Genomic DNA, 25976 nt, shown 5'->3' with positions numbered 1-25976 from the left:
CCTGAAGTCCCCTCGAGTATAAAAACAATAGCCTCCAGTTTAAATGTTTTTACTGCCTGTAATACAGTAACGTCATTGATTCTTTCCAAACAAAAAATAGCGCAAGGAACCTACGTGCCTCTTCAATACATCTAGGTTTTCCTCTAGCCAAGTTTCCATAATTATTCTTCTTTTCCCCACCCAATATTTAGCTGTACCTACTTTTTCTAATAAAGTTCACTTCCTAATTCTCAAAATAAGAGGCGTGAAGGTAGGCTTAAATTGTAGATCATTTATATATTCATTACTCACACATATTCATTTATTCTAATTATTATGGGCCTGCACTGTCAGGCATTATTCTAGGTGTGGGGGATATTAATGATGAGCGCACAGAGGCATATTTACTAAAGACCTATTTTAATCAACAGGGAAGAATGAAGAAGGATTTGCAATCAGCATATCCTTAACCATATGAAAACAGATGCTATTATGATTCTTAAAAAATAAAAACTGTCCTCTAAAGCAGGTTAGGCATACCCTACTCTTCTCCAAGACAAACCATTAAATTTGTACTATTTAATCGACAGAATACTTACAAGAGACCACCTCAAGTTCTCATTTTGCCTAAAAGGAAATTCTATTCCAGAAAGCTTACATTCTTGGTCCCCAAATCCCTAGACTAGTTAAAAGTATTGCCAAACTAAAACCCAGGTTTCCTGTCTCCAAGTATTGTTTTTGCTTTTGTTTTAGGACAGATTGGGGTCTCTGAAAGATAAAGCAAATTCTAAACCAGGGGGTCCAAAATCAGTTGCCAGTTTATTTTGCATTTCCTCAAATACTGGATTTTAACAATTCATCATTATTCACTTTCCCAAACAGCTTGATAAAGCAAAACTTCGACTGAGAACCTTCATTTCAACATTTAACAAAAAGGAAGGCAAGTAATTAACAAAAGGCTACCTGTCAGCAACACCACGGGGATGAGCATCCAGGGTACAAAGACTTTCAGATGAGTCCTTTATTCTGTATTACATCACAGACTGTGAATGATAAGACTAGCTAAGAATACTCCCATCCTTTTAGGAAAGATCTCAGGCGTTTTCTTTCTCATGTGAATATAAGAATAAAGTCTGAGTATACAACACATTAAATTATCCCTGTAAATTCAACTTTCATTGTATTTCTCACTTAAAAAAAAAAAAAAAAACAACAAAAACAGGATTAGGGGTGCCCGGACAGCTCAGTTGGTTGATCGGTCAACCTCAGCTCAGGCCATGACCTCGACTGTTGTGAGTTCGAGCCCCAGGTCGGTCTCTGTGCTGAGAGCTCAGAGCCTGAAGCCTGCTTCGGATTCTATGTCTCCCTCTCTCTCTGTCCTTCCCCTGCTCTCTCTCGCTCTCTCTCAAAAATATACAAACATTAAAAAAAAAAAAAAAAAGATTAATAACCCTTTACAGAGCTCATCTCCAAAATTATCTAACTTCCTCTATCCTTCTATTTTTTTTTTTTATCAATAAGTTAGCCAAGTATACCGGTCTGCTTCAGTTAAAACTCCCAAGGTTCAAAGCTTTTTTGAAAGCTTTTTTGGCAAAGTAGTTCCTTAATTCAAGCAAGGGGAATTAGTTATATATTTATAAATACTTTCCCCAGAGGAAAAGAAAGAGAAGGTTTCTTCTATGTATGCTGGTTACACAGACCAGCAAAAAAAAAAAAAAAAAAAAAAAAAAAATCCTGGATTTAAGCTTTTCACTAGTCTCTAAATTCTAAACAACTCTAGAACAAGCAGTTGCCTGTATTTATATTTGTCATGATCGAATCAGAAGTGCTCGCATAAAAACACTCTGTTCTCAGTACCATCAAATGCCAAAAACATGTTATTAGAAATGCTAGCTTCTGGTCTGCCAGCTTGGGCAACTCCTCTGCCTTTTCTCTTCATCCAGTCTAGAAACACGAAGGCTCTCAATCAGGGAGTGAGGAGGGTCAGCAGTAGTTAAGGACTAAAGACCTTCTTGTCCTTGAGGGGAAAGGCAGTGAGCCAGGGCAGTCCCTGAACGCCCCAGAACACCACAGGAAGGGAAAGGGATGCCCATGGTGGTCCGGGAAAGAACTTCCTTCCTCCTCCTGCTCATCTTCCAGAAACAATTGTGCCCAACAGAGACTCTGCTGTTCATCAGCACCTCACAGTAGGGGCCGCAGGGCCCAGTAAGGGGAAGCCCCTGCCCATCCAAACGTGCTTTTCCAATGCATATACATAAAAACTCATCACAAGTTAAGCCTCACCTATTTCTTAAACAGGATTCATTGAATTAAGTTTGACAAAGACCTTTGGTCCCACTGGCTCATCACAGGAAGCTATCTTTGATTTCTTTCCTGCCCTTCCTCCCAACTTGAACTAGCCTACAATTTTATACTCGCTAAAGCACAATCCAATTAAAGACTTACATTTCACCTCTTATATAAAAGTCAAGCTCAACAACACAAAGAGGAGAAAACTAGAAGGAAGAAAATAGAGGAAACACAGGTTTTGGAAGTCATACAGGCCTGGCTTTGGAGCCAGCTCTGCCACCAGTGACTGTAAGACCATGGACAGGCTGCGTAGGTTACTCGTCCTCAGTTTCTCCATAAAGTCTTTGAGAGGACAGAGATCATCTGCAAACATAATCCATAATGCACAGTGCACGGCACATAATTGGCACTTGAACGTTGGTTAATTTTAACAGCAGAGCCATCAGCAACATCAAAAAATACTCCCTTCTACAGAGTGAAATTTAAAGAAACTCTTCAGAAGAGGGGCGCCTGGGTGGCTAGGTCGGTTCAGTGCTGACTTCGGCTCAGGTTATGATCTCAAGGGTTGGTGAGTTTGAGCCCCGCATCGGGCTCTGTGCTGACAGCTCGGAGCCTGGAGCCTGCTTTGGATCCTGTGTCTCCCCCTCTCTCTGCCCCTCCCCTGCTCACACTCTGCCTCTCTCTGTCTCTCAAAAATTAAGTAAACATTGAAAAAAATTTTAAAAATTAAAAAAAGAAACTCTTCAGAATATAAACTACAGCATAAAAACAAGGAATATAATGGGAATAAGGCATGGGGATTAAAGAGTACACTTAGGGGGCCCCTGGGTGGCTCAGGTGGTTAAGTGTCCAACTCTTGATTTCAGCTCAGGTCATGATCTCACACTTGTGAGATCGAGCCCTGTGTTGGGCTCCGTGCCATGTGGAGCCAACTTGAGATTCTCCCTCTCCCTCTCTCTCTCCTTTTCTCTTTCCCTCTCTCTCTCCCTTTCTCTCCTCCGCTCACTTGTGCACATGCGCGCTCTCACTCTCTTTCTCAAAATAAACATTTCAAAAAAAAAAAAAAAAGAGTACATTTAGCAAGATGAAAAAAAATAAAATGATTTTTAAAAAATACCCTTAGAGAGAATTCAGCACATTGTGAACCTTTTAGGACAGAAAGATCTCCAGATACTTTTTTTTTTCTTTACTGATTTTTTTTAGAAAGTTTTCCAAGTTTTAAATTATTTAAAGTGAAAGAAAAGACCATCTCTGGTTAGAGTATCTCTGTGAACATGCCCAAACAAAATGGAGCTGAAATTTCTGTATATAAAAAGCAAAGTGAAAATGTTTATTTTCCAGGTCCGATTCAAGAAGCTGTGATGTCTCACAGAGCACTGAATGCTAAGAAACTTGAGTATTTTTGATATTAGTTCTACTATTATCTATTATCTTAATGTCTGTTCCCTCTGAGAAAAACAAGAAGGAGTAATGAAAATCGTCGCTACAGTTGTGGAAAGCCTAGACTGCCCATCTCTCTCCTTCGTTCACCTGCAGGATGCCACTTTTTGTTCATTAAAGCTTAAGCCAGGTATTGCCTCTTTTCTAAAGCCTCTCCTGCCTCCACTCACTTCCCTTCACCATGCCACCACCCCCTCTCCATCCATAATGGACCGCGCTTCCTGAGGGTAGGAACTGTGTCTTACTCACTACTGTATTCAGAGGGCTTTGGTTGTAGCATAAACGAGTGAGTGAGTTCTGAGGAAACAATTGTTTTAGAACCCTCTGACCCAATAATCCCATTCCTGGGAAATTTATCTGGATATGGAGAGTAAAAGTCAGATCAACTAGCAAGACAGCCCCAGGCCAGAAGAAAAACAGTTCTCTTTTCAGGATGATGGCACCAGAAAAGTCTAAAAGAAATCCATAATGCATTGAACCTACGCCAGGATTATAGTAGGATGCAACACTGCACATGTGCAATGCGGGTAACTGTCACCACAGTCCATCTGTCCCTCAAGCGTACCTCACATTGTAGGAAATATAGTTGAGTACTTCAAAATCATTAACCACGTGGACTAATGTGCAGGGCCTGGGAATCTATAACAGCTCAAAGAAATACAAAAATAAAAACTGAATCCCAGGGACACAGTTGGAAGAGTCAATTCCCTTGGGTGACAGCTTTAGACAGCTGCCTTTAAAATGCCCTGATGAGGAATCCCCCGGCAACGTATTCCACACTCCTGCTTAGCCATTCTGGCTAGGTTCCATCTGAACCTCTCTCTCCATCTCTTCTCCTTCCCAAACTTCTCAGTTTGGGACCACTACCCCTCAAATAACCAGAGCTAACCTAACGTAGCTCCCACGTCTCAAACCCACCTTCAGTGTGTACTCTTATCTAGGCTTATTGGCCGAGCCAGAAGCCAGTTCTGACATCTGTGGAGCATGAATTATAATGAATGAAGGGAAGCCCAGCCACTGCACCTTAATGCTTGCTGTAAGAGTTTGACCCCAGGACCATCCGGAGAAAGGGCCCCAAGGGCCAGAAAAGACCAAACTTTAAAGAGATGGCAATACTTCCGTGCACATTTTCTTTGATACTCACTTGGGAGGGCATAAGACTTCTTCGAGAAATTCTTCAATCTTATTTACATCCGTTTTGACTTCATTGTTGAAAGTTATAAATGGTGGGTGGGTCCCAGGAGCCAAGTTCTGCAGGTCAGCAGGCTTCCTGTTGGGCAAAACAGTGGTCAAAACTGGATCATTTTCTACTCTGGGAAGGCAACAATACTTTAAATACTCAGAGTGGTTCTAAATGTTAAAGTATGTAAAAATGAGTAAGAAATAGTACTTTTTCCACTAAGTACAACAGCTGCACCGCTCTTCTAATAAGACGCGAACCTTCACAAAGCACACAATTCATGGTGAGAAAATCAGAAATCTTTGATTTTTAACCAAAAGACAAGTCCCCCATTCTCATTCCAAATTTAACGGAAGTGCTTATTAGAAACAGTGGCAGAGGGGCGCCTGGGTGGCTCCGTCGGTGAAGCGTCCCACTTCGGCTCAGGTCATGACCTCACAGTCTGTGAGTTCGAGCCCCAAGTCTGGCTCTGTTCTGACAGCTTAGAGCCTAGAGCCTGCTTTGGATTCTGTGTCTCCCTCTCTCCCTGCTCCTCCCCCACTCGTGCTCTCTCTCTCTCTCTCTCTCCTTCAAAAATAAATAACATTTCAAAAAAATTTCAAAAAAAGAAAGAAACGGTGGTAGAACTGAGAGAAAACGGTCTCTAGTCTCAACTCTGGCACCCACTCATTGTGGAGACATGGCGTAAACCGTCACTTTTCTAGGTCTTCCTTTTCTTTTTGTAAAACACGGAACAAGAGCAGCTGATTCACACAGCCTTTTCCAACTGCAAGATTCCAATTCAGTGCTACCAATTTTCCACTTTCCTAGAAGTCCACTCTCAGCGAGGAAAGAGATCACCAGTCAAGATGACTTCAGTACGTAAGAGCATAACCAAAAGTAAGACGCAACACAGACAGAAAGGGCAAAACAGGATAGTGAACAGGAAAGGCTTAAAATACGTATTAGATGAGAATTTTGTCCAAATTCATTAAAAAGCCATCAACAAGTCAAACAGGTAGGAGTCAAAAGAAATTGATACACAATAGATAAAATAAGTGGACACGTGGAAAAATGTAAAAACAAAACAAAAAACCAATTACCAAAGAAATTCAAGAGGAAACTATGACATTTCCTTCCTATTAATTAGGGAAAACTGAAAATACATAGAACACTGATAAAGACGGCAAAATTGGATACTTACAGCTACTAATACCACAGAACACTGGTACCACCCTATTAAAAATCACAGTGGCTCGCCTGAACCCATCAGCGAATCCTAGAATCAGTAATATGACCCAATACAGTGTGATCCTAATGATAAAATACGGAGCGTACATCACCATCTATGAGGTATCCTTACAAAAAAGTTGACCCTGAATCTAGAATCAAGTCTCTTAAGGCAGCTGTCTCTTAAAATGTGGTCTAGGAGACCCTTTCACCAGGTGGTCCATAAAGTCAAAACCATTCTCATAATACTAACACGTCACTTACTTTCTTCACCCTCATTCTTTCATGCCTACAGAGTTATCCATAGACTACCTGGTGTGTGATGTCACAAGGTAACGTATACAGAAACAGATATGAGGATCTGTCTTCTGTTAAGGTAGACATTAGAGATGTACAAAAATGGAAAGCAATGCCACTCTTGTTTTGGAAAATACATTTTTTAAGACATATTTTTTGTGATAATAACAGGTTCATGATTGTTCTAACTAGTAAATGTTTTTTAAATTTCTCAGCTTTAATTTCTAATACAGTAAAGTTGACAGATACAACCCACACAATTGAAAGCTCTTTGAGGTCCTCAAATAATTTAAGTGTATAAAGGACTTCTGAGACCAAAAAGTTCATTTGCAGGAAACATGAGGAGTTGCTGAACAAAGTTAAATGATACCACAAAGAAGCCATCAGCCAAATACAGAATTTGGGACGTTCTGCAGTTCAGTGGAATGGATTTCCACCAGTCAATGGCATGAGGGAAAAAAGTCACAAATGGGGTTTGGAAAGGACTGTTGCAGATTAAGAAAAATTTAAGAGACATAACAACCAAATGTAATGAGTAGAATTTGTTTAGATCCTGATTTGAAGAAAGCAGTCAAAGAAAAAAGATACTATGGAGACAACCAGGGAGATCAGATCATATGCTGGGGACTAGACGTGATAATGGCAGTGTGGGTGGGTAAGAAAATGTCCCTACTGTTTGGAGACATACAGTGAAGGGTGCAGGGTTGGAATGACAGTGGGATTTGCTTTGAAACTTATTAGAAAAAATAGGGACACAGCAAATGGTTAAAATCTTGATAACTGAGTTGAAGTTGTGGGGAAGTTTATTCTAGTCTTGTGTATGTTTGAAAAGTTTCAAAATTAAAAAGATAAATACCTTAAGAAACCTAAATGTTAAAAAAGCAATATATTGCTTCAAGCAACTTCCCCCCCCCCCATACTATTATAACCCTTCCCTATCACAAATGCACAGAATTTAAAAGGATATCTTTTGTTTTTAAAGCTCACCCTTCTTTTTTTTTTTTTTTATGTTTATTTGAGAGAGAGACACGGGCCCAAACCCATGAACTGTGAGATCATGACCTGAGCCAAAATCAAGAGTAGAACACTCAACCAACTGAGCCACCCAGGTGCCCCTTAAAGGATGTCTTTTAATGCATCATGAAGGTGAAATACTTTGTCACTGAAAATAATGTTTAAGACAGAGTGTGCCCCAACGTCTCTACTCATCCCAGCTTATCAATTTCTCTTGGTCTTATTCATATTCCTTCTCTGTCCCTCTCCTTTTTTTTCTCCCTACACCCCCATTTAGGTTTAGAAAGCACTTCATCTCCTTATGACTACATTCCAAAAACAAAGAGACTTATTAATGTCTGCTTAGTCCAAATTTTCTAACTCTAAGCCCCCTCAACCCAAGCTCTAGAGCCCATCTCCCTTTCAAGCCAAAGAAAAAGAAGACGTATTTTCTATGACTCGTGTAAGAACCGAAGCTCTAAAAGAGGACTTTTAAAAGTCAAAATCTGATTTGATGTGCAATTCTGATTCCTTTCCTGAGCACACTTTGGTCTGAAAAGGTAAAGCTGAGCACAAAATGACTGGAATCACGAAAGCTGAGCAGTCTTCCAGCTGCACACGTGTTTAAACAGTGGTGGACCCTGTGAGACTCCCGAACTCATGTAAGTATCCAGGTCGGGGCAGGTCCTTTTCCAGGTGTCATTTCTTTGGTTTGTTCAGTTATCCCTTTTCACGCCTCACCATGACCATCTGTTCATCTGTGATCACCAACGGGCCCGGCAGGTCCACGGCCGTCTCACCTTCGGTCTTCAAGCCCCCTCACGTTCCAGCTCACAGCTCACAACTGTTCCCAGCTACCCTCCATTTCCTGCTCAACTTGGGAAAACCCTGTACATTACCAAGGGTCCAGAAACCCTAACAGTTCAGGGTTTCAACAATTTATTTTCAAATCTCCACATTTTAAAGTTAAAAAAAAGACTTGTTTTGTTCCCACGTTATAAAACCTATCCATCCGCATTTTTATGACTAGCAGTCGATTAATGCCTAAATGTAAGGTAATAACAACATACGTCTGTGCGTTTCACAAATAATTTTTTCATGAACAGGGTAGAGTTAGACAAAGGGGAAGAAAGGGACTGATGCTTTAAAACAACATGGAGGGAGGGCAGCAAAGTAAGTAACAGCTATTACTTCTATAATAAATTGTAACAGCTTTTAGCTCTCCAAACAAATTTATCAGAGGAGGGATACAGTTGGCATGGCAGAGAAGAAAGAGCCAAAGACTGAATCAAAAGGATGTGGTTAAAGTCTCAAACTGAATAGTTCTGCCATCCATCCACCAGCTATGTGACTAAGGAAATCACGGCCTCTGGATTTCCTCCTCTGCACTGCGGACATAAGCCCTGCTCTGCCTGTGAAGATCAAATCAAATAAGGCCTATGAAAGTGAACTAAACCAAAGTATGCAAAGCAAATCCATGACGGCTTTCAGTAGCACACTAACACAGCATGCTGCAGGAGATGAGACCGGTGGTTTTTAAACTCTACTTGAGTCTGATGGTTCAGAACCAGTTATCTAGCATTAGCTGACTGGTAATAAGAAATCTGATTAATAGAGGCTTATAAGTAAAGTGAAACCAGGCACGCGATTACCAATTTTCTGTTCATATTAGGGACTAGTGGATAGTCTGTTTTGTTTCTGCCAAAAGCCTATCTAGATTTTGAAAAACCAAAGGTGACGAAACTCTTTTCCAGGATTAAGTGTTGACATGAAGGAGAACCATGTTAGGTCCTTACCCCAAGTGAAAGTAAATTTGAGAAGAAACTTGAATGCCTCTCAACGGAATAGCAGACTTCAAATAAATGTTCAAGTTGCAAACACTGAGGTGACTTAGAAGCTTTATCAGGTCATCAACCAAGCAGAATCTCCCGTGGCACTCCAAGGCCTCAGGTGTTGTTTGACCCACAAGGTTCACTTTACAGATGCTTCACAGAAACTTAACATTTCAGAAGCGCGGCGTGACAGACGTGAAACTGAAACACAGGCAACGGCTCAACATTTCAGGCCATCCTTGGCTTATTTCATAAAAGCCCTTTAATAAATACTCAATGATTCATTCAAGCCCATTCAAATGTTTTCCTTAAGTGACATCTAGAAAAAGCAAAGTGCATATAATTCGTGCTTTGAGATAAGAGCACAAATACTCTTCAATGTTTGAGGTGTCTTTTCTTTTTTTTTAATGTTACTTATCTGAGAAGTCTTTTTTTTCTCTGTCATAGTAGATGAACAAACATATTCTATTCTCTCCCGTTTTGCTTCTAGATGAAGAAAAGGAAAAATAAAGAGAAACAAACGAATACAAGAGACAGAGGAGGAACCTCATAGGACCTAATACTTTAAGCAACTTAAGTGGCTTAACTTCAATTGAAAGTTAATTCAGTACACTTGCAACAATTGGAGAACAACGGGCAGGTGACTCAGGTCCAGCTGCTTCTTAGAAGATGAGCACAGTATAGTCCTAGGACACTGGAGCCGGTTCTTAAAGGTGACCTATCTGTAACTAGCTGACTCCACTAAATGGAGAAAACAAAAATACTAAGTATGTAGACCTTATATTCTTAATTGAGTTCCTTTTGAAGGTACTGATTTTCAAGACATAAAATTCATCCATACAAATCAAGAGAATATTGAACACTGTATGGCAAGTATGGGGGAAAAAAGTTAACACCAAAAATCCTTGGTTTCAGAACACTGTACTCCTATTAATTATTCTTCCCTAGGTTTGCTATAGTCTACTACTAAAGTCACCAACTGAATGAATGAGTCATGGATTCACCAAAACATACACGCCAAGGTCCCAGTTACTAAGCATTTGCCTATGTGTCCCAATTCAACCAGTTAAAGGATTTTCTTTTGATTAAATGTGGTATGCTGCTAATAATTCTTAAGAGAGTTCATCAACACAGTTTATAGAGTTTACGCTAAGTTTAGAAGAACATCCACCATTAATCCAATCTTCTAATTCAGTTCTTAACCACCTCAACAGGATTTACCATCTTTGAAGTCATTTTGAAAAAGAACATAAAGACGTGGCAGTGAAGCTCTCTCTCTCTCTCTGTATGACTGTCCGTGGCTGTCTGTCTGTCTCTCCCTCTCTGTGTTTCTGATCCTTCCCCCCCACTCAAAACACTACACATGGGGTGTACATATGATTCATAATGCGTTCATGAGACACACATCTTGATTTGTCGTGGTAACAAGGGCTTCGTGTCGCTCAAGTCAACTTTACAAAGGGAAAGAATGGAGTCTGTACCTTCCTGACTGGCCAGTAGCAGGTAATGGATGATTTCTCTAAAAGGCTGGCCTGTTCCATTCCATTTAGTCTCTCTGCATGTGTCATTCACACTGTTGTCACCACCTGGAAACCAAACTGATCTCTCAACTTGCTGAGGACAGTTTTCAGAAGGGTAGAATCACAGAGACATGGTAACAAAAGCAAACTACCTGAAGAATCTAGAAATCAGATTTTGTTCTGAGTCTATAAATGCCTCTCAAGAATACGCAGAACTATCAGTTTTATAGCTCCGTGGTAACTTGTTAAATGATTACAAAATTGTTAAAGTTTAAACTGTCATAATAATCTTCCAAAACTTTATGCTATTATCATGGCAACTTACAAGTGAGTCTTACACAGTCCCTTACGAATGGTGTATCAGCATGTGAAGCAGAAGGAAATCATTTATGACAATGCAAATGATAGGCAAGTTTCAGAGTTTACGGTGGAAATGGGAAAATGGAAACATGTATTTCCCAGACTTTTTTTTAATAAATTTTTTTAAATGTTTATTTATTTTTGAGAGACAGAGACAGAGCATGAGCAGGGGAGGGGCAGAGAGAGACGGAGACAGAATCTGAAGCAGGCTCCAGGCCCTGAGCTGTCAGCACAGAGCCTGATGCGGGGCTTGAGCTCACAAACCGTGAGATCATGACCTGAGCCAAAGTTGGATGCTTAACCGACTGTACCACCCAGGCGCCCCATATCTCCCATAATTTTTAAAAGCAGTTTTCTCCAATTTATTTATTTTCTCAGAGAACATCACAGAGGAGGGATTTTATTCACTGGTAATATACCACCACTTTGACAACAAAAAGCTAATTTCTAGGGCGCCTGGGTGGCTCAGTTGGTTAAGCGTCTAACTCCTGATTTGGGCTCAGGTCATGATCTCACGGTTCATGAGTTTGAGCCCCACGTCTGACTCCGCTGCTTGGAATTCTCTCCCCCACCCACTTCCCTGTGTGCTCCTCCCGCACGTGCATCTTCTCTCAAAATAAATAAGTAAACTTAAAAAAAAGGTTCATTTCTTAACGTTATCATTTCTCCTCTCATTCCCCAAAACTAGAAAAGCTTACCTAACAAATATGTGACAAAATATGGCCACACTTAGATATATCCAAGTCAGGGTCTCAGCATGTGAACAGGGGTGTGTGTGTGTGTGTGTGTGTGTGTGTGTGAGAGAGAGAGAGAGAGAGAGAGAGAGCGCGAGAGAGAAACAGAGATAGAGAGACAGGGGATGGGGAGTCTACTGTTGTCATTCTTCCTTCTTTCTCCTCCCCTTGCCTGCCTCTCAGGCTTATCTGTGCTCCAAAGATGCTAATCGTTGATTTAAAATTTTTATAATTAAGTATAATGAAGGTAGCAGAAGTCTTCAAAGATTTTCATCACTGCCACAAACCTGTCCAGCCAGTATGATAGAAGACAATGAATTCTATTCAACAGAAGTGTCTGAAAATGGTTTGATGAGTAGTAAAAAGCACCCTGAACAGTGTTGAGTACACAGTAAACACTGGGGAAATCTTATTTTTTCCTTCCTTTTTCCTGAATTTAGAAACAAGGTAACTGACCTCCAGAGAAGACGAGGCATCTTGCCCGAGGTCCCACGGAAATAAGTGACAGGGCTCTCTCTACACGGAACCAGGTCTCTATCCCTAATCCATTGCTCCCCGTTTGATGACATGTGATAACACCTTTAAATATGCTCCCAATTTTAATATTTTCGTTTCTATTCATCTGAAGATCTTGCTTAAATGGTGGCTGATGTAAAGCCCAAATTCCTTCTGAAGCCTGAGCACTTTTTTTTTTTTTTTTAATCTCCAATTCTGCAATACAATTGCAGCATGAACAGAAAATGAGGTTTAGGAATGACTCCCACTAAAGCATTAAGGCAGCACTGGCAGGCAAGCCGAGGGGGATTGTTCTAAGCCTCACAGGGGCTCATGAATACCACCAGCACAGTCATTAACATCAATTGAGATTCAAAGAGAACGTGTCATACACTGCCAGAACGAGAAACTGGCTTGTTCTTATGGATGAAATGTCATGGAACAATAATTTTTTCAGAGCACAGAGTGGGCCCTGAAATAGCTCTCAGTTGAGTCCCACTGCTCTCCACTGGTTTGTGGGGCGGTCGGCAGTCTTCACCGAGGAATTATAGACAATTACTGGGAAAAGCAGGAAAATCAGCACCGTAAGCATTTTCTCCCCCGCAGCTTTTTAGAAACGGTCCTGTCTAAAGTTTTTAAAGTTAAGAACATACTGTGAGAGGTACGTTTTTGTTTTTTTTTTTTTCACTACAGGATGCTTGATTCCTCTGTGACAACTTCATTTCACAACGATGTTTTGAGCCAGCGTTCACTCTCTTTAAATCTGACTCAAGACTTTAAGTGTCTTAACTCACTGAAAAGGTCTGGAAGGATAAAGACCAAACCTAGCTGCGACGGTATCTGTGAAGCGGAAGCTGCTGACCAGGGGCTGGAGGTGGCACGGATTCGTTACCAGGTACTCCTTATACATGTATAATTGCCCTTGAGAAGGTTCTGGATGTACTGTAGACCCAAGATTTCTGAGGGAAACTACGAAATACAGGCTCCAGCGTCAAGTGCTGTTGGTTTCACACAAAGCCTAGGAAAGAAACACACATCTTCTCTGGGGGGTAATACTCACGAATGAGGGAGCCTTGAATCCCTCAATCCCACTTGCCACGTGTCACTTTTCACACGCAGCGTATATTACTCTGAGACACATACACATCCGCAAATATCAATCCACGTACAGAAATAATGCCGTCAAGAGTTTGTACAGGAAGAGTGAAAGAGCCATTATGAGCTCACTTCCTTTCCTGAACCAGACTCCCTTCGTTTATGGCACTGTTGTCGGTCTGTGCCACAATCACGCACTGTGTTGAGCTGCTCAAAGAAGGCTTTTTCGAAGCACGGCCGCCAACTCACTTGCTCCAAGCCAAAAATGGAATAGGAGAAATCCGTGTATTTTAAGACACAGTAAGGGTGTGTGCCTGGTAGCATGATCTATTTTTAGAAGTTACACTGGGAAACTTGCTTTTTGAATGCATGTGGGGGGCGGGGGGAACAGTCATAGAAGGGGAACTACTTGAATTATTTCATTCTTCCAACAGCTCTGTCCAATATGAGGTGGCACACCTTTGAAACAGACTATAGTTTTAACTCTTACCGTCCCCAAAGGCTTACCTTACCTCTGCCTTCATATACATAATTAACGGGTTCCTGGACGACTTCCTGGATTATTTTCAGTAAATAAACTTTAAGTCTCCAAAATCTCAAATAAGGGCACTAGCAGTAAGTAAAGAAGAAAGTTTAAGCTACCGACAGAAATGCAGGGAATGCGAGCCTGGAACTGGAAATGGGATGATAAAAGTCTCGCTCTGTGACGCCCAGAGGGATAACATGCGTGACTTCTGCCACCCATGTTTTTTCCTGGACGCTGTTCGTGACTGATAATGCTTAAAAAAATGAGCAACAAGCCATGTTGTTGCATGTGTGCAAGAGGCATACATTTCCACTGCCCAGTCCTAGATTTCCTTTTGTTATAACTGCTCTTAACCCTTGATTTAAATCTCTTCTTTTCGGGGCGCCTGGGGGGCTCAGTCGGTTAAGCGTCGACTTCGGCTCAGGTCATGATCTCGCAGTCTGTGGGTTCGAGTACCGCGTTTGGCTCTGTGCTGACAGCCCAGAGCCTGGAGCCTGCTTCGGATTCTGCGTCTCCCTCTCTCTGTGCCCCTCCCCCACTTGTGCTCTCTCTCTCTCTCTCTCTCAGAAGTAAACATTAAAAAAAAAATTCTTTTTAATAAATAAACCAATCTCTTCTTTTCCCCTAAGTATGAATGTTCTTCACGTCGAGCCTATTTGCCGAGGACGAACAGAGGGGCTCCTGAACACAAGGAGCCTATTACCTATCAGGGCCCTTCCCAGTCCTCTCCACTTGGGCCTGTGGAGGCAGAGTTAGAAACAACTCTTCACCGAGCAAGAATAATCACAGGGCCATGGATAATGGCTCTTATTTCACAATTACATTTAACCAAATATGGTTAAAATCATATTACAGACAGTTCCCTGTAAAGGAGAGTAAATAAAATAGCCCACAGTCGTATTCGTCCTCCTAAAATCCCACTCTTGTCTTGAAGGATCCAGATAATATACACCATGAGTTTAGCACCTTTTAAATGAAGAAGCTGTCTGCTTAGAAAGTTCTTCATAGTTCCACGTTTACACTGGAAAGTCAAAGATCCTGGTGCTGGTCTTGAAGTTAAGAGTAAGCATACAGTAAGTTCCTAAAAAGACGGAGTGGCCAGTAGATGCGATTTACTGATATTGTGAGTTATCCATAATACTTACACAAGTTAAATTTGTCCACAAATCAGCTGAACTTTAATAAATGTATTTCCTTTAAAGAGCATATACATACATAGGGAGGAGAGAGGCTCAAACTGAAAACACTATACACTCAAGTTAATTTCCAACCACAACAAAATCTTACCTTTTCAGGTCCACGGTTGTGACACTAAATACAACTCCTTTGAGCCACAGGATCATGAAGAGCCTCTGGGAAAAGGGGCAGTTTCCTATGCTCTCACCATCACTCCCAGCCTAGGAAACAGAAATCAACATCGAAAACCAGGGTCAGAGGGGTGACATTCAAAACGAAAGACTTTCTTCTGACTTATAATCAGGGGTCCAAGAAGACAGCAAAAGTTGCATTACAGAAGAAGGAGTGGAAACTCAGGTTTCTGTTATTCTGCTCTTTCATTTGCCTCCTCTCTTCTTAAAGATGGCCAGTCTACTATAGCACCATCCTAGAACATTTTCTGCAAGGGTAGAAATGATCTGTATCACCACTGTTCGACACAGCAGTCGTTTGTGACATATGGCTAAAATGACTGCTTAAAATGTAGCTAGTTTGAGGCTTTCCATTTGCTTTTAATTAACTGTATGAAACATCAGTCATTTCCTGTTCTATGAGACAGTATTCTTTACAAGGCAACATAAAGAGGGAAATTCACAGGTGTGTCTATTTCCAAAAAGTTAAAATCATCACCAACCCCTCCCCATTTAAAAAACACTCATTATAAAAATCCCATATCCTGTTTTACACATTCAGGAGCAAGAGAATAACAAGATATCTTTATAATAAGCTATTTGTAATCCTACTTAATGTGAATGGAGCAGCTGATGACTATGACTTCCCCAAGCTCAATGATGAGGTAGAATTTTCCTAAAAATCAGTGGGACAAATCTTTAATTCCATCACATGTGCCCCCAAGTTTACAAAGCAGGGACAGGGGAAGCAGGAAACAGGAGGGGGGAAAGAAAGCATACTGGAAGAGAACATTCTAACACTTGCTAGGGAGAAACACAGTCCTCTTCACCACAAAGGGTGGAAAAAGCCAGAAATAACTTTCGACAACTCATTCAAAGATGAATGATTCAAGTACTATTTATTATCCTAAAGTGACTCTCAAAATATTCAGAAGCCATTTCAGTAAAATGCTACATTAGTAAAGTATTCCTAAACTAATGGGGAAATAGGGTGGAGTAAAAAAAAATAATAAAGTCGTTAACCGATTAAACACAACACAACTAACAAAACACACGGGTATAAAAGGAGGATCCCAGAACCCTTCCCTCATCAGCATGGGAGAGTTACAACTAAGCTTGGTTAAAAAATAATAATAATAATAAAAATCATTCTTTATCAGAAACAAAACATATACAGAATTGTAACCAGACTGACTCATGTTAATTTCTAGTACTGCAACTTGCACAAATCTTGACTTCCTGAAGAAGGTCTAGTTCTTAAACTTTAAGGTGATTAAGAATAACCTAAATAAGGGCACCTCGGTGGCTCAGTTAAGCATCCAACTCTTGATTTCAGGTCAGGTCACGATCCCAGGGTCGTGGGATTACACCCCCGCGTCAGGCTCCACACAGCCTACTTAAGATTCTCTCTTGGGGCTCCTGGGTGGCTCAGATGGTTAAGTGTCCGACTTGGGCTCAGATTATCATCTCACGGTTTGTGAGCTGGAGCCCGGCATCAGGCTCTCTCCTGATGGTGCAGAGCCTGCTTGACATTCTCTCTCTTCCTTTCTCTCTGCCCCTCCCCCACTTGTACCTTCTCTCGCTCTCAAAGTAAATTAAAAAAAAATTTTTTTTTCTCTCTCTCTCCTCTGCCTCTCTCCCCTGCTCTCACACTCTCTCTAAAATGAAATTGAAAACAATACTAATAACCTAAATAAGACAGTTTGGATAGAAGATTTCTGGGCCTTATACCCAGAGATTGTGGACTGTGATTAAGAAGAATGCTTGGGTGGAGCCCAGGAATCCTCATTTTGTTACAGGCACCCAAGGAGATCGCACAGCAAAGCACCTGCTAGTCACACTGAGAAACACTGGTGTGGGAAGGGTCAGGGTGATATTCCTTGGACAAAGCACCAGCCAGTTCATAAAACTAAGTCATCCAATGATACAATGTAACAAAATGGTACACAAAGCTGCTTTTTTGAGGATGCTGGCTATCCCCACACACAGAGAACACTGATAACATAAAAGTGAGTTTATCACAGATAATAAAAAGTTAAGGTATTCTCTTTCTGTATATGTTGAGGATTAATATTTTTACACAAGGCTGTGGCTTTAGATACTCAAATTTTATTATCATTCTTGTTTTGTTTTGTCTTCCCCTCCTGGTTTTAACATGCTTTTAGTAACTACAAGAGGGGCGCTGGCTCAGTCCGTTAAGCATCCTACTCTTGGTTTCCACTCAGGTCATGAACTTGCAGCTTGCGAGTTTGAGCTCTGCATCCGGCTCTGTGCTGACAGTGCAGAGCCTGCTTGGAATTCTCTCTCTCCTCTCTCTCTGCCACTCCCTTGCTCGCTCTCTCTCTCAAAATAAATAAACTTAAATATATAACTACAAGAAAAAGTATACCAAACTTCAGACTTCCTAAAAAAGCAGTATAGTTTGGTAGCCAAAGAACAAGTCTGACTCACTTTGTCCTATTCCATTTGTTTAATCTATGAAATGAACTATAATTTCCCAAAAAGTCTGCCATAGGAGTGTAAAATAATTAAATTGGTACAGAAGTTGTAATAAAGATGTTACATAGAGCCACTTGGAAAGACATTCAACCAAAGGCAAGCCGGATGTAAACAGCGATTGGCTACAGATCAGAAACACCGCACCATAACCTCTATGACAGTCCGCAGAGCATATGCGACAGTAGAGACAGAAGCACCCTGGGACAGGGACGCTGCGTGAAGACCCAGTCAGGACACGAATGCCCCTCTGCCTTCGTGCACTTACTTCCGTCTCAGGCATGTCTAACGCTTGTTACACATCCCGCACTCCTTATACGATTCTTTTATACAAACACAAATAAAAGTATGTGTGCTCTTTAAAGCAGATCTGAAAAACTGCTTTTCATTAACTAAGGCCAAAACTCAGGACAATTCAAATGAGAAATATTGCCAACTACAAGTTTTTCTGAACTTTTAACAGCGTAAGATTGGGAGCTACTAAAAGGATGTTTTCATCAAGTATACATACAGTGAAACTGGAAAAACTTGGATTTCTAGAAGTCACAAATCAAAGACTTCCTCCTTTAATCCGTGTTGTAATAAAATTCCATTTAAACATTTCAATAAAATTCATTCAAGTTAAAGGATCAAAATTACACTCTTCAATATGAACTATGCTGAAGATAACCTATTGGTACAATGGACTGAGGAGGACATTATGGTATAGTGGAATGCACTGTATGCTGGAAATCAAGATACCTTTATTCCATACCCAGTTATTATAATAAAAATTAACACAGGGGCGCCTGGGTGGCGCAGTCGGTTAAGCATCCGACTTCAGCCAGGTCACGATCTCGCGGTCCGTGAGTTCGAGCCCCGCGTCGGGCTCTGGGCTGATGGCTCAGAGCCTGGAGCCTGTTTCTGATTCTGTGTCTCCCTCTCTCTCTGCCCCTCCCCTGCTCATGCTCTGTCTCTCTCTGTCCCAAAAATAAAAATAAACGTTGAAAAAAAAAAATTAAAAAAAAAAAATTAACACATAGGTATATCTAACAATAGCATCTAATAAAGTATGTTAAAAAAAAAATTTTGCTTTTTACTGCTTCTAACAGTACATTCATGATGCTAAAGATAAAAATTAAAACACTACAGAAAGTCAGAGTTCCTCTACCTTTGAAACATTCACTAGCTTGTTCCTTATTCTCCTGAATTTTTATTTTCTATGTACATACTACTTTTCTTTTTCCAATATGTGATCGCTGGGGCGCCTAGGTGATTCAGTCGGTTAAGTGTCTGACTTTGGCTCAGGTCATGATCTCACGGTCTATGAGTTCGAGCCCCGTGTCGGGCTCTGCTGATGGCTCGGAGCCTGGAGCCTGCTTCGGATTCTGTGTCTCCCTCCGTCTCTGCCTCCCCCCACCCCACTTGTGCTCTGTGTCTCTCTCTGTCTCTGCCTCCCCCCTGCTTGTGCTCTGTCTCTCTCTCTCTCTCCCTCAAAAATAAATGTTAAAAATTTTTTTAAAAATATGTGATCGCACCGTACATAACTTTTTTATAATCTGCATTTTTATTCCCAATGTAATGTAATCAACCCTGTGAAGGCTGTCATGCCCTCGCCAGGATGGTGGCCAAGAGGGTCAAGGGGGGCACCAGGGCTTCCAACCCTGCCAGGAAGAGGAAGCCCTACTCCCCCCTGCTCGGGTGCACGTCAGAGGAGGCCCAGTACAGAGCAGTCAGACATTCACCATCAACCAGAGGTAATGAGGCCACCCCACTGGGGTATCAGCGGAGGCCACTGTAGACATTCAGTCTCTGACAGTAACCAGGCAGTGTTTTTATAAAAACTGTCTTTTAATTTTTTTTAAATAAAATTTTTTTTTAAATAAAAATTAAATAAAAAAATTTTTTTATAAATGTTTTTATTTATTTTTGAGACAGAGAGAGACAGAGCATGAGCAGGGGAGGGGCAGAGAGAGAGGGAGACACAGAATCCGAAGTAGGCTCCAGGCTCCGAGCTGTCAGCACAGAGCCCGACGCGGGCTCGAACAGACCGTGAGATCAGGACCCGAGCCGAAGTCAGATGCTTAACGGACTGAGTCACCCAGGCACCCCTAAAAACTTTCCATCTTAAGCTTAGGCTGCCCGTTCCTGGTTCTTTGGCCAGGGAGAGCAGGCTTCTGTTAGAGAGGTTTTTGTCTGCACCTGTTGGTGTTTCTAGGCTGCCGGCTCCTATAGCTCCGGGTCTGGGATATATCGAGACAGAAAACAAAAACTAAAAAACAAAAAACAGACAAAAAGCAATTTATCTACTCTATCTTTCCAGAAGCAGAAGTCTCTCAGAAGTATTAAAATTAGAAAGCAAAATTAAAAATGTAGAAAATGTGGTATATCCATACAATGGAGTATTATTCAACAGGAAGAAGCAATAAGGTACTGATATACACTCTAAATTGGATGAACTTTAAAAAATTATGCTAACTGAAAGGAGCCAGTCACCAAAAACCATGTAGCGTATAATTCCATGTATATGAAATGTAAAAAACAGGCAAATGTAGAGAGACAGGAAGTAGATTAGTGGTTACCTACCTAGGGCTTCTGTGGAGCAGGAAGGAAGGAAAGGTTGGATAAAAAGGGATGTTTTTCTGGAGTGATGAAAATATTCTAAAATTAGACTGGGGTGATGGCTGCACAACTCTGTGAATATACTAAAAATCACTGAACTGTATACTTTAGATGGATGCACTATATGCTATATGAATCATTATCTCAAAAAGCGGTTTTAAATATACAGGCACAAAGGGCACCTGGGCAGCTCAGTTAAGTGTCAGACTTTGGCTCAGGTCATGATCTCACAGTTCATGAGTTCAAACCCTACATCAGGCTCTACCTGCTTCCGATCCCGTCCCCCCCCCCCACCCCCCCCCCCCCGCGCCGTCCCTCCCTCGCTCATGCTCTCTCAAAAATAAACGTTAAAAACAATTTAAATACACAGGCACAAATTACAAATATAAATATATACATACCAGATAAATGTTAACTTGGAATATATAGTTCTAATATTATGATCTCTTATTAAAAAACAAACATGTCCATGTTTTCTCAAAAATCAGAAAACCCAAATAAGGCCAAAACTTGAATAATCCCACTGACACAGAAATGACCACCAATTTCCAGGTAAAGGCTGGGTCTAAATATTCATTTTAAATGTTCTTACAAAAGGAGCAGTTCTGGGGCGCCTGGGTGGCTCGGTCGGTTAAGCGTCCGACTTCGGCTCAAGTCATGATCTCACGGTCCGTGAGTTCGAGCCCCGCGTCGGGCTCTGGGCTGACTGCTCAGAGCCTGGAGCCTGTTTCAGATTTTGTGTCTCCCTCTCTCTCTGCCCCTCCCCTGTTCATGCTCTGTCTCTCTCTGTCTCAAAAATAAATAAAACGTTAAAAAAAAAAAAGGAGCAGTTCTGCTTAACTTGCTATCTGGGGCTCCTCTTACACACTCACTATCGCTCACCCTTCTCCCTCCAGGCCTCTGTTGTAATTCCTGAATTGCCTAATACCAGTATTTAATCAGAAACTTCCATATTAACTCCTACATTGCTAAATAGGGGTCAGTGATAGATGCCATAAATATTTTAATGTTTTACTAATTCAAGGTTAAGGAATGGCTCACTTAGAAAACCTAGTTTAATCAGTTGTTAGAATAGTCATTTTAAAACACCCAAGAAGGCAAGTTTGAACTCCATTCCTCTTTTGTGACTAAGGGACTGGGGGGAGAGGGGGGGGCTGCAGGGGGTGACTAGGGTAAGAAAGACAAACTAGGAACTTAAGGTAAACCTGTGCTCCTGACCATTAAATTATTTTCCTTGACATACTTTCTAAGGAATGTATAGAACAATACGCTGCTAAAAGAGTAAACTTAAAAACCTTAAGGCTTCATTTACCTTTACTGTGGATTCTACCTAAATTTGCTATCTGAATACACTAAATGGCTTGCTTTGATTTAGATTAACTTAAAAGTCTCAAAACAACATGATAAATGGGCAAAGTCACCTGGTTTCTATTATTCATTTCTTCAGAATTTTCCTAAACACATGCTAGAACCAAGGTTTAGAGTCCTGAGGTTTAACAAGCCTTCACTCGTCTACAGGGTCTGCAGAGCATGTCAGAAACAGGGTTCAGAATCAGACATCTGGGGCGCCTGGGGGGCTCAGTAGGTTAAGCGTCCGACTGAGGCTCAGGTCACGATCTCGTGGTTCACAGGTTCAAGCCCCACGTCTGGCTTTGTGCTGACAGCTGGGAGGCTGGAGCCTGCTTCCCATTCTGTGTCTCCCTCTCTCTCTGCCCCTCTCCCACTCACACTCTGTGTCTCTCTCTCTCTTCAAAAATAAACATTAAAAAAATTTTTAATAAAATAAATTAAAAGAAAGAATCAGACATCTGGATTTTGAATCCTGACTTCACTACTTATTAGATGTGTAATCTTTAGTTAAGTTACTTAACATCTGTGAAACTGGACTTCCTATGCCATGTTATTAGGGGGTCAAGTCTGTTAGGGTACACACAGTTCTTGGCACATGGTGAGAGTTTAGTAAATGTTACTTGACTTTAAAGACACTTCATGCACAGAACTCAAGCCCTAACAACAGGTTTTTAAGTTGGAGCACTTAGTCATTAGAATCTCCAGTCACTTTATTCTTCCAGAAAATGAGAGAGGGAAAAGAATCACAGAACTAAGTCTACAAATAAAGCCAAAGGATACGGAGTGGAACAATCCCTGTATCCCAAGCTCTGGCGATGTAAATAAAGCAGCCAATGGCAGGGCCTGGGAAAGACCTCAGTTGCTACCATTTTCTTGTTCAGTATCACCAACTCCTGAAGTCCACCGTGCAATTTAGAGAAGAACTGATTCGTGTGAAATTACATGAGGATACCCAACTACCAGGGTTAGATGAAACTCCAGGCTAGGCTGTCTGAGTTCACATAAAACATTTACCTTACTGAAAATGAACTCTCTACTCTCCCAGAACAAGCTCTTTATGTGTATTAACCTAGTTGATCCTTGAATTCTCTAATTCAGCAGAGGACGGTGGTTAATTAAGAGCCAGACTCACACAAAGCCACCACTTCCTGTGTGACTTTGAAAAAGTGACTCAACCTCTCTGGGCCAGTCTTCCTCGGGCATAAAATGGAAACAATAACAGGACCTACCATTGGATTGTTGAGGGGAACTGAATGAGATAACACACCAAAGGGCTCAGAACAGCACAACTGCTCTAAAGCCAAGACACTGGGAGGGAGTTATTCACTGCATACCTTTTACACTCTCACATTTTTTGATATTTGTACTATGCACATGAGTCTTTCGTCTTAAAAAAAAAAAAAGAAGCAAGGCGGGGTGCCAGGGTGGGGGTGCCAGGGTGGCTCAGTAGGTTAAGTATCCAACTCTTGGTTTCGGCTCAGATCACGATCTCGCAGTTTCCTGAGTTCAATCCCCACACTGGGCTCTGTGCTGGCAGCACGGAGCCTGCTCAGGAGTCTTTCTCTCTCCCTTTCTGTGCATCCCCCACTCACGCTCTCAAAATTAATAAAGAAAGTTTAAAAAAAAAAAAAAGGCAAGCAAACAAAAGCCTTCCACCCCAAACATATGAAAATGAAGTAAAACAAAAGCTACAGAATGAACGTGGAAAAGTTCTGAAGACGAATGACAGAGATGTGACAGAATGTACAGGAGCAGCATTCTCACATCTCAGGCTACAGAAAAGTCCACAAGAAGTGCGTTTAAAATGCAGATTTCCAGGCCTCACCTCCAGACATTCAGATTCAGTAGGTCTCTGGTGAGGTCCAGGAATCTGCAATTTTTAACAAGTGCGTCAAGCAATTCAAATTCTGATGCATTTGGTGGGCAGACCACATTTTGGTAAACACTGACCCAGAAGAAAAATGTGCCAAGAAATAAAGACTGGAAGGAAGTTTACTCCACAGTTAGACTTTGAATTTGAATTCCTCATGATGCCTTTTGGACTCTGCTCTTTGTAGGCCAGCAACCTGGTCACTATTTGTTAGAGGCAGTTTGGGTACATAACAGCTGCCTCCCATATTTTAAAGGAATACTACACTATCTGGCCTCAAACTAGGGCATATCAAGACTTAAACGAAGCCAACCTAAAGCCCTTTAGAAACCTAAACACTCACATTCAAGAATATTCTTTAAAAAAAAAAAAAAAGTTTATTTATTTATTTTGAGAGAGACCGAGACAGAGAGGGACAAAGAGAGAGGGAGACAGAGAATCCCTAGCACTGAGCTGATGCAGGGCTCAAACTCATGAAACCATGAGATCATGACCTGAGGCAAAACCAAGAGTCAGATGCTTAACCTACTGAGCCACCCAGGTGCCCCAAAAACATTCTTATTTACACAAACTAAGAAGCAGAAGCAAAACAAGGTAACAACAATGTTTCTAAGGGTTTGTCTTACCGCCAAACAATGTCAAGGAAATAATGGTGTCTGGAGTCCTCTATAGATCAAGTCCTTTATGCTGTGGGATGGTTAGATCTGATTTAAAAGAACTATAATTGTAATTACTATATTACATTACTAAATGATTTGACTTCTCAGGAGGAAAAAAAAAAAGATTCTACTATAATGTTAGGGACAAGGACCAATACCTGAATTGAAAAACAGGTTTGGGGCGGGGGGTGGGGGTGGGGGTGCGCCTGGGTGGCTCAGTCAGCTAAGCGTCCGACTTCGGCTCAGGTCATGATCTCATGGTGCATGAGTTTGAGCCCCGAGTCGGGCTCTGTGCTGACAGCTGGGAGCCTGGAGCCTGCTTCCGATTCTGTGTCTCCCTCTCTCTGCCCCTCCCCCACTCATGCGCTCGCATGTGCGCGTTCTCTCTCAAAAATAAATAAAAAACACTAAAAGAAAAGAAGAACAGGTTGGGTTTTTCACTTAGAAGCCATGTAACTTTACACTAGGCAAGTCACTTAACGGCTTTGCCTTTAGTTTTCTCTTGTAACGGGCAGTCCTAGTGTAGGGGTTTGGGGGTGGAGACTGAGTCACAGAAGCTGGAAACTACAAGGTTGTGATACAAGAATATATTCCTACTCTTAGAGAACACAATGTATGGAACTTCAAGAAAAGGGGCAAATAATAAAGCAAATGGGGTAACATATTAATAGGTAAACCAGGTAAAGGATGGTCTTTGTACTGTTCTTATTCCTGCAACTTGAAAGTTTGAAATTATTTCCAAATTAGTGGTTTTTAAGTTATTCATTTAGTTTCCACTTCTGTCCTAATAGTTTCTAACTATAACTCATTTTTAATGTACCATTTATATATTATCTCCAAGGGTAGATAAAAATCAATCTTTTTAAATTAAATTTTTTTGCTTTTTAATCATTCATCAACCGTACGAGGACCGACTCTAAATCCTGGAGATCCGGTGCTGGATAAGAAAAGACTGTCCCTACATCTGTAATACCTATGGTCTACAAAGCTGAATCTGAATAATTTAAGAATGTTAGAACACACTAAAAAATGAAAATCAAAACAGGATACAGTGAAACTCAAAATACATTCCCCAACCTTATCACAACTGAAATAGCACTTCAACATTTTCTCAAAAGTGTCATAAACATCCCCCAATAAATCACGGTTCTGGGAGTTTCAGTTTTATGGGCTTTTGCCACGGCTGCTCCTCTGCGTTGGTGATTCAGCTTTTAACAGGAGACTTGATGTTCTTTTGCTTTAGTCTAAATCACTGAACTGAGAAAGCATTCAAAACTGCACAAAACATGTCTTTTCACTTTATTCTCAAATACAAAAAAAGGAGGGAGCAGGTAAAAGAATAGACAAAGTTTATCATACTTTACCATCTAAAATAACCTTCTAAAATTTACAGTTATTACTAAAGTCATCGAGATTCAAAGTTACTTGAGGCAGTTGGGGGAAATCACTGAAATACACAATTCAGCCCACTGTTTTAGCTACATGTCAGGGTTTAATGATAAATCTTCCTTTTTTAAGCTGCTGCTTCGACCCACAACGATGGAGAGTTAAACCTGTTGAAAGGCAAACAATTCGTTTTCCAGTAGTTTCTAAGGCTATTTATTTCCTGTAGTAAATCACCACATTATGATTCAATTATCCAATGTAGCTGATAGTTTAACTTAAGATTAAAAAAAGCCTGTAAACATGTACAACTGTCTTTAAA

At 41.0% G+C, this 25976-nt stretch overlaps 1 protein-coding gene across 1 annotated transcript in view; it reads right to left on the bottom strand.

The window, feature by feature from the left end:
- The window catches only part of CLIC4 (chloride intracellular channel 4), a 65626-nt gene that overhangs the window by 14494 nt on the left and 25156 nt on the right, over nt 1-25976 (bottom strand). Inside the window, exons 2-3 of the mRNA XM_045482223.1 lie at nt 15237-15346; nt 4853-4978 (exon numbers count right to left, since the gene is read on the bottom strand). Coding sequence (XP_045338179.1) covers nt 4853-4978; nt 15237-15346 — 236 coding nt within the window. The remainder of the gene's footprint in view (nt 1-4852; nt 4979-15236; nt 15347-25976) is intronic.

The sequence above is a fragment of the Leopardus geoffroyi genome, chromosome C1 (genome assembly GCF_018350155.1).
Source record: "Leopardus geoffroyi isolate Oge1 chromosome C1, O.geoffroyi_Oge1_pat1.0, whole genome shotgun sequence".
NCBI classification, from domain to species: Eukaryota; Metazoa; Chordata; class Mammalia; order Carnivora; family Felidae; genus Leopardus; species Leopardus geoffroyi.
This window is presented reverse-complemented; position numbering and strand designations above follow the sequence as displayed.